Here is a 9,500-nt window from a genome sequence, read left to right as displayed (position 1 = left end):
GTTTGGGTGGGGGTGGGAAACGAGTGGTGGACAGTTAAAAAAAAATTTAGTCTCATGTAAAAATTTAAAATTTGAAGAGGGAAAATAGATCTAAACAATCTCAAGCTGCGAAGTTCAGGAAAGGACATCAAGTTCAAAAATTGTTTCTAGGCTTCCAGAGCCAGATTCAAAATTTAAAATGAAGAAAAATACATCAAATGACATTGTATTGTGTATTTGCTTTACATCAATGTGTCTTCATTTGAGATAAATAAAAATTCAGGGCTCAGAAATTCAACTTGCTTAAACAACTCTTAAAATGTCCCTTGAACCAGTATTTCCACAGACCCTGTTGGGTATACCACAGGCTCTCCACAGAGCCACAAGTAAAGAATCGTTTTCTTTTCAAAAAAAGAGTTTGCAAAGCTGCAACTAATGCATTTTTTGTGAAGTTTAAAAAGACAAACTCTGCCACTTGTAAATAAAGTTTACAGAACAACTTTCATACAAATTCTCCTTCAGAACCACCTTGGAGGAGTGAGACATGTTAACAGCTATTTGCAGGAAGTGTGGAAAAGTTTAAAAGCAGTCTTGCTTGGAGGAACACACCAGGGGTCAGTAAGCTCAGGAGCAGGTTAAAGCATTGTCCAATGTCATCTCTAAAAAATCAGAGACATTTGGGTGGATTATTATTCAAGGCAGTTAAAAAAGAAAATCAGCATAATTTAAAAAAATACTTCTACTCAGATTTAATTTGACCAGAACCCAACCAGTTTAAATGAAACCTTTATAACCGTGAGCCTTCACTGGTTGGGGAAGGAGAAATTAGTTTTCAATCCCTCCCATCAATAAAAATTAAATGAAAACGTAGTTCAGAGGCTTGCCTGCTTTTTGTGCAGGAAAACACAAAGGAATTGTCATCATCCCTTCAATACATTGCCGTAACACAAAGACTGCCGGCTGCAGCGCTCCCAATAAATGGCAAATGGAATTTGGCAGCTGTAGACTGCCCAGTATCAGCAATGTGGTAGCTGCCTTTTCATTCTACAAACCACATAGGTGGAATTACTTTGTACTGAACAGAAACAAAATTAACTGACCACTCAAAATACTACGTAGAGGCCAACAGGAAAGCTACCTCCCTCAGCATCCAATTTATAAAGAGCGTTTGCACCATGCACTCACACACACACACACACACACACACACACACACACACACACACACACACACACACACACACAGCTGCTCACCAGAACCTAGTGTTTTAATACAAAGCTGTGCTTCAACACTTGGGTCAACAGTGGAATGACACTACAAAAATGACAATTTGGACCCATGCCCATAACTCCTGATTCTTTGGATTTATAGATTACTCAATTCCTTTATATAAAAATACCCAACATGGCAGAGATGGAGAGAATTCAAGCACCAACCCAACAATACACTTTCCATCTGCAGTGACCTGCTTTGCTCCTCCCTTTGAAGCCCCACCAGCATCAAAGATTGATTACATAATCCTCGGTTTTAAATCAGTTTTCTGGCTCTCTCACTCGGCTTGATTTTTCTTTTTGCGCCAACGCGTTACAAAATATAGGATGAGGAAACAACAATAACAGGCCTGAAATGTAAACTACACCTTTAGCAATTCGACAAATTGCACAAAACCCATTTAAAGCACTGCAGGTTGTCAAATGGAATAAGATGGGTCTATAGAATCCTCAGTCTAGCCCCATCCATTCCCATTTAAAGCTGCATCTCAATTTCTCATATTGCTAAAGCACAATGAACGAGAATAAAGGAAAAATGCCTGTATACTTTGCAGGTGTAAGTTACTGAACAGGCAGCCTGTCTCAGATCCCATGCAGCAACACCCAGTTTATTTTTTAATTAAAAATAAAACTGTCCAGTGCTTGGTTATTTTCCGTGAGGCTGTCCCGTCTGTGCCTAACCCACATTCCACAGTTCATGGAGACTAATGGTCTCCAGCCCATGTTCCAGTGGTGAGGTGGCCATTGGTCCCATTCGTGCTGTTGGCTCCTTTGGAGGGATTGTGGTGATGGGGTTTTGTGCCGTTAATCATGGAATCGTCATCATCGGAGCTGCTCTCAATGTCACTGCGATCATCCTTTGAGACCTGCATTGAAGAGAAAAATTGAATGATATTTACGCATCATCAGGTAGGTATGCATTTTGCCTTCTTGCCCATCAGTATCATTTTCAAAGCTGGAATCGTACAACAAAAATACAACTTGTCATTTAGGTCAAACCCGTCTCTCCACTCAGCGTAGTACTTATGTTAGGTTGTGTTAGTTAACCAGCTGCAGCACCACACAGGCTCAGGTTTGTGGACTGGGCCAATTCTCAAACATGACAAGCTCCTGATCACATTGGGTCCATGCTGGGAAGGTGCTGAGCTAAGCTTGAAGCAAGGTGCTTCTCCCACCCCACACCCCCACAAGAGAAAGGAGGGAAAGAAAGAGGACACTTTCATGCAGTCAGTATTGGGAGGAGGTTGACATTCAACTTTAGGAATGGTGTACAACATCAAAGCTCAAGGAGGGGCAAAAAGGATAAATTTAAACTTGCCCCTCCTTCCAAAAATTCCCCCAAGTGCAGAGAGTTGCTTCAGAAGATAAGAATTGTAAAACTTAATTCTCATTAATCCTTCAATGGACTTCTGTAGAATTGTGCTTTTCCCAGGCTACTTATTGACTGGGCAGCAGACAGCAAGTAGCTGCCTTGCTCCTAGGCCTCCAACTGGGATTTTTTTTGTCTGTCAGGTTGTTTGAGTTGGATGATAATGGTGAAGTGGTGGTGAGTCCCTATGGAGAAGGATTTAGCTTCAAGCAGTGGCAGTGTGACTGAGATCAGGAGGAGTTCAGTGGAGTGCATGAAGCTGTATTCATCCACTCTTTGGTGCCATCTATTAGCTCCAGACCACCACCCACAGATTAATAAAAATAAAACAGCATCATGTCAGCAAATCACTAAATAAATTCCAGAGTTAGGAGTCTGCAAAAGGTTAGGTACGCTTGGCGTGAAGTGGTTAAAAACAAAGGAATATTGCTTCTCTTGGACAGGGGTGAAATGACTTTGCACTTAATTGTATAAAGAAACCTTGAGTTTTGAGTCAAAACTCGATGTAATGTAATGACAAAACTGCACAAGTCAATTAGAGTCCCACCATCAAGACCCTTTATAAAAGTTGCACAACTGAAAACAAAGATTAAACTTTTATTCTGTTCAAGCACTGATGAGATGAGTGAACCTTGCAGAAATTACCAAATCGAACTTTGAGGGATTTGGCAATTCTCACGACATAAACGACATAAAGGGCAGGTCAACTCTGGGCTGCTTATACACCCTTTTAAAGTCGTTCATAAAAGTGACATGCTGGTGTGCTGGGAGGTACTGAAGTGCTGTTTGCCAGACTTTGCAAAGTTAAACTCTCCATTGCAGAAGAGGATTTCACTCTTCAACAGCTGCTCCCATTTTATATTTTGACTTTGCTTTTTTTTCCCCTCAAGAACAATGATCCTGAGCCAATGCTGCTAGTCACCTAGCAACCATGTCACAGCAGCGAAGCCTGAAGGCTTGATGCTCTCTCTCTCTTTTAGGCACAGGACTACAAGGTGCAGGGTGACACCCCTGTCCACACCCAGCAATTGGCAGCTGATATCCTGAGGGGATGCCTTGCTCCTGAGCGTCAACAAGTTGCGAGGAGTCCCAGTGTTCCAGGATGATTTGCCCTGGGAATATTTCTTTCCTTGTGGAAAGTTCCTACTTTGTTCCCAGTGGCTTGGGATAAGGGGTCAGCCATTTAGCAGAGAGATAAGGAGAAATTCTCAGTTGGGAGGTTGTGAATTTTTGGAATTCTCTACCCGCAGGGCTCAGTGGTTGAGCGTATTCAAGACAGAGGTTGATAATTCCCTTGGGGCACAAAAAGTCTAAGGGATATGGGGGTAGTACAGAAGGTGGAGTGGGGGTAGACGATAAGCTATGGTCGTACTGAATGGTGGGGCAGGCTCAAGGGGGCCAAATAGCTGACTACAGCTCCTATTTCTGATGCCCTTAATATGCAATCTTCAATTTGCTTTTAGGCAGGGTGAGGCACTGAGCAGCTTGCAACTCAAAGTCCCCATTAACCAGGGCTCCTGAAAAGGCAAAAAAAAAAGAAAAACCACCTACTCTGTGGTAATTTTTCATCATTGTTGCAATTCCCAAATAACTCAGCAGGTGGCACCACAACACCAGTCAACAAACAACAACAACAACAAAAACAATCGAGCTCTAAACTCAGCACCTCAAGAAGTTGCTTTAAATAAAGCAAGGTGCAACAAGAAAAAAGTCCTGGTTTCTGGGAAATGGCTGTTCTCCCCGGATGATGCCCTTGGTAGTCATGCCTCCACGAACATGTGCTTTTGGCTTGCTGGTGCCTGACTGAAATTATTCGCATGACTAGCTGTAAACAATCGGAAAACCGACCAAAAAAATGCCCTGGTTTGCATAACAGTTTCTAAGGAGTAAACACTTCATGTCTTTTTTTATTTAAAGAGATAGAGGCGCAACTTCCAACTCTTCAGGGGAACGGAACTTTAAAAGCAAAAATGCTTCAGAAAAGAACCTTAGAGCAGAGATAAAGGCTTCCAGCGCCATGCAAAAATATTAAAAATTTGCTTCATATGTAAACATTTGTAATGGTGTGCAACAATATATAACAATTTTGGTAATTTAAAAATATGGCTGAGGGCTCTTAAAATACCCCAGATCCAATAGTGCACCAATTTACCAAAAGGCTTGCACACATCATCTAGTTTTGGATGAGCCAAGTTTTGATGTGCAGGTACCAAGTGCAAAACTATTTTGATTTGAAAATGATAAAAGTGACGCATAAAGCATTGCTGATGAGAGAAGCTTAGCAACCCTGTTAGACAACAGCAGGGATACAACCTGCCTTTGGGAAGCTTGCTCCTTTTTGAAGGAGTTCGATTCATGAATATAGTACAATCCATGTTCATTTTTAAGTTTCAGAAGTGCAGGTCAATATTCAGGACACGAAGGGTAAAAGAATAAAAAAGGTGAAGCAAAGGAATGTTATGAATTAGGAGGTCCCAGTTTGACCAGCAAGCTGCCAGGTTCCTGGTCTTTGACAAGTCAGGGGTGGGAGGGATGGGGAGGGGAGTACGGGGTTGAGCAGTAGTCAGGCTCCACCCAATTGGGGGGGGGGGGGGGGCATTGCCCTCTCCACACAATACCTGGATTAGACAACCCAGGAAACTGGGGATAGAATAGAGGGGACAACCCACCCCGCCCGATAAAGTTACTGTAAAAAGATATCCTCGCTCTCTCCACCTCCCAGTCAGTAAATATTTGTACTGGCATAAGATATTGAAATACAGATCAAATAAAATCACAAAAAAAAAAAACAGCCTAGTTACATTCGTTAGTAATAACATTAGCAGATACTGGAGAAAATATATTTACACGTGAATGTACTCATTTAGATACCAAAAAAAGAAAGCCACTCGAACAAAAGATCCGAAACTTCAGGACTTTTGCTTCTCTTTCAAACTTCCTTTTGTCAAGATTAAAAGCAACGAGCCAGCACAGATCCATTAGTCCAAATCACACCTGATGGTGGCAGCACAATACTAACAGTGAGTTTAAACACCTAAAAGAGAACCAGTAACTGAAAGACCAGACCACATAGAAACGGTGTACATGTCTCAACAGAAGAGGTAAACTTTCCATTGGAAATAAAAAACATTACAAGAAAATCTCTTCTGTAACTCATCACTTTTCAAAACTCATCCGTGGGATGTGGACGTCACTGTCTGGGCCAGCATTTATTGCCCATCCCTAATTGCCCACTTGAGAAGGTGGTGGTGAGCTGCCTTCTTGAACCGCTGCAGTCCATGTGGTGTAGGTACACCCACAATGTTGTTAGGGAGAGAGTTCCAGGATTTTGACCCAGCGACAGTGAAGGAACGGTGATATATTTCCAAGTCAGAATGGTGAGTGGCTTGGAGGTGAATTTCCATGTGGTATTCCCATGTGTCTGCTGCCCTTGTCCTTCTCAATGGTAGAGAGGCCACGGGTTTGGAAGGTGCTGTCCACATGCTATGCAATAGTGCTAGAAGCAGGACAGAGGGAACAAATTGCTCAGTTGTGGCTGTAAGAACTAAAAGTAAGTCAGAACAAAGTTTTATTTGATCGTTTGCCTCAGCAGACCAGAAGATGGTTTCGACACGTTTGTATCAGGAATCTCCCCACTGGAACATTGCTAACCTCGGGACACAACAAAAGGATGACAACATTTGGCTGCTACTTTGTCAGGTGTGACATCTTTTCCTTGCAATCCCAAATCTGAGACTTTTTTTCAACCCCTTGCCCCACAACCCTCCCACCCCAACAGCCTTTCTTCCAGAATAAATTATTACAATCTATTCTGCATGTATGGCCTTCAGGACCAATGATCTCCTACTTTCACATTTTTCCTGAATTCACTTTTAAACAGATTTGCTCAAAATTTGAAGTTTCTGTCCTTTGCACTTTTTTTTGAAAAAAAAGAGGGAAGAGTCATTACCCCAGTCATCCAGCCAATTTGTGGCATTTAAAATGGCACAAATAGATCACCTCTTGGCTTTCTCATCTTCAGGAATATCAGCCATGTTTAGCTGGCCTCAACGTAATTCAGTCCCTTCTGCCTCACTGGAGATCAGCTAACAGCATAAACCAGGACTTGAATCTGGAGCACCACAACAGCCAGTAGAATTGCCCAGGGAAGCTCACGAGGAGTACCAATTTCTCTTGTCCTTTGCAGTTAAAGCCCGAGTGTGACGGTGTGATGCAAACGCCTTTCACAGCCCAAGGCTGGAATAGCTGTATGGTTTTATTCTTGAGGCAGCAAGAGGGAGAGAGCATAATGTTATTGACTGACGATAATCACAGCCCTTTATTGCACAGTATATTGGTAACTGGTTATCGCACTGTTACTTCAGGCTGTTAAGATCATGCAAAGCAAAGGGAGTGATGGCACAGAAGAGCATTCCAATTAAGATACCATGCAAAGCAGAAAGAGTTGCAGAGAAATAATCAGGGAAAGTGTTGGACTACTGACTCCAACAGTTGCAACACTTACAAGCAAAAGGTCCCACTTCCCAGACTTCCCGGCGTACAGAGACAGAAAGTATGAAACACAAGGGGGGAAAAAAACAGGAACAAAATGAAACCAAATCTTGTACCACAGAAAAGCTGGTCGAGAAATTCTTCAGTTGGACTGTTTGAGTGAATGAACATACATGGATACACAGAGAAACAGAACACCAAGAACAGCTGCAGCACCAAGCAGATTACTAATTCATTCACCAACAAGATCATTTTCTACAGCTTCACCCTTCCCACATTTCACTGCAAAAACTCTTCATACATTCATTACCTTTCAGGGACTGAAAAAAACTCAATAACTGATTCATTCTGGTATCTGACGTTCAAAACTATAATCAAAATTGTAATTGAAAGTCATGAAGCAAAAATGCCCTCCAAATATCAGAGGCAGAGGGGCAGAGAGAGAGAGGAGAGAGGCAGAGAGACACACACAGCTCCATTTGATGTGCAGGAGGCAGAACAGTCACATGGCTGTTGGTGTTCTGCTGCAAATCGTCACTGGGGCGGTTAAAGGTCAGATCCAGGTTCTGAACATGTTACCAGAGGGCTGGGTGCCATTGTTTGGTGAAAGTGGAAGCGAGAATGGATTACACTCTTCCCGCTCCATCCTCTTGCCAAACTGGATAGTTAAGCAATCAGTGAAACAGTATTACTTATGCATGGGAACACAAACATGCAAATATCATTACAAAAAAAAAAAAATACCTTGGACAATAACCGGGCAAGTGTGCTCTAGATTATTCTTGAATATGTCCCTTCTTGCCTTCCCATCACCCCTCCCCCCACTTTTCTTCTCATCTCTCCTGAAGGGAGAAATATGTTAGGAATGGGTACAAACAGATCTCCAGTACCCCAACACAAAAAGCACAAGATTTCCAGTATCCACAATAAGAGCAGAAAATAATGCTGGAAATACTCAGCGTGTCTGGCAGCATCTGTGGTGAGAAACATTTATTGATGCTTCATGATGTTCCGATGAAAGGTCAACCTGAGACCCAGGTATTTCCAGCTTTGTTTTTTGTTCTTTCTCCAGCACCTCAGCTTAGATAGTCAAAGTGGCAGGACTCAATCACCAAAATGACTCATAGCCAAGCCCCATTTGTTAGAGCAACCGAGTACCACATGTGGAGAGTATGCCCTCAAGTTGCCTGCTTGTTTCAGTGCTAAATTCATCTCTCCGACCCCCACCCAAAAAAAAGGCACAGCTTCTTAGCCACATACTTTATGCATCTGCTAAAGGTCCAAGCTTGTACCAAAATGCCAGGAAATGTTAAATCACAAATCCAAAAAGTTTGCAGCATTTAAATCAGCATCAGAATTGGGTCACATAATTCCAGGTGGTCAGATTTCACCCAAATCCATGACTTAATATCTCCAGAAAATGCACAAAGGCAGATTATCATCCAACAGTGCAGAGATTTCTCTAACAAAATTACAATTGAAAATTAATTAATTTTGTCAACACACAGTCCAGTATTCTTAACCTTTACAGCACAATATACCCTCAACATTCAGTTTATAACCAGGCTACCATTACTCTGGTTCAAAGTTTATTGGTTTGGCTTTTGGTGGACAGAATGTGCAGAGAAAGCAAAGAACACCACACCCATAAATTTAAAAAAAACACTTCCACTAAAAACCAGTGTGAACATTTTTTTTTCTTCCTCCTCTCTCGGGAGGCCAACTCTTGATAGAGTTTGATTCAATGAACTTGAGCAGAGGGTTCTCACAAGGGGCAGCAGAACACTGCCAACTTTACAAGATTTTAAAATTACCTTTCCCTTGACGATAGCTTTATATGCGATGCATATAATGAGGTATGACCAAATGCCATGTAGAACCTGTAGTATAAGCAACAGCAAATTGAAGAACCACCAGGATGGATATGGTCCAATGATCTCCCAACTTTCAAACAGTGTTGTGTTTAAAATCCTGAAAAGGAAAAGACAAACAGAAATCAACCTTCATTTTTGTAAACACTTTCCAACAGACAAAAAGGACCTTTTTCCTCAACAGAAGAATTTCTTCCACTGCGATTTAATCGGACCCTTGACCGTATCCACTCCATTTCCCACACTTCTGCTCTTACCCCTTCCTCTCCCAGACTACAGTAAGGTTCCCCTTGTCCTCACTTTCCACCCCACCAGCCTCTGCATTCAAAGGATCATCCTCCACCATTTCCCCCCTGCCAACATGATACCACCACTAAACACATCTCCCCTCCCCTCCTAGCATTCCAAAGGGACCATTCCCTCCATGACATCCTGGTCTGCTCCTCAAATCACCCTCAACCCTCTCTCATTCCAACACCTGCCCATTTACCTCTTCTCTTTGCACTGTCCCAGGTCCCC

At 42.2% G+C, this 9,500-nt stretch overlaps 1 protein-coding gene across 2 annotated transcripts in view; it reads right to left on the bottom strand.

Moving 5' to 3' along the window:
- Positions 1–1,229: 1,229 nt before the first annotated feature.
- Positions 1,230–9,500, bottom strand: part of LOC121273347 (ceramide synthase 6-like) — a 108,683-nt gene continuing 100,412 nt past the window's right edge. For both annotated transcript variants that reach the window (XM_041180517.1, XM_041180518.1), the window contains 2 exons: positions 8,925–9,081; positions 1,230–2,116 (listed from right to left, as the gene is read on the bottom strand). In XM_041180517.1, coding sequence (XP_041036451.1) covers positions 1,955–2,116; positions 8,925–9,081 — 319 coding nt within the window. In that variant the 3' untranslated portion in view covers positions 1,230–1,954. The remainder of the gene's footprint in view (positions 2,117–8,924; positions 9,082–9,500) is intronic.

This window comes from Carcharodon carcharias, chromosome X (genome assembly GCF_017639515.1).
Source record: "Carcharodon carcharias isolate sCarCar2 chromosome X, sCarCar2.pri, whole genome shotgun sequence".
Taxonomy (NCBI): Eukaryota; Metazoa; Chordata; class Chondrichthyes; order Lamniformes; family Lamnidae; genus Carcharodon; species Carcharodon carcharias.
This window is presented reverse-complemented; position numbering and strand designations above follow the sequence as displayed.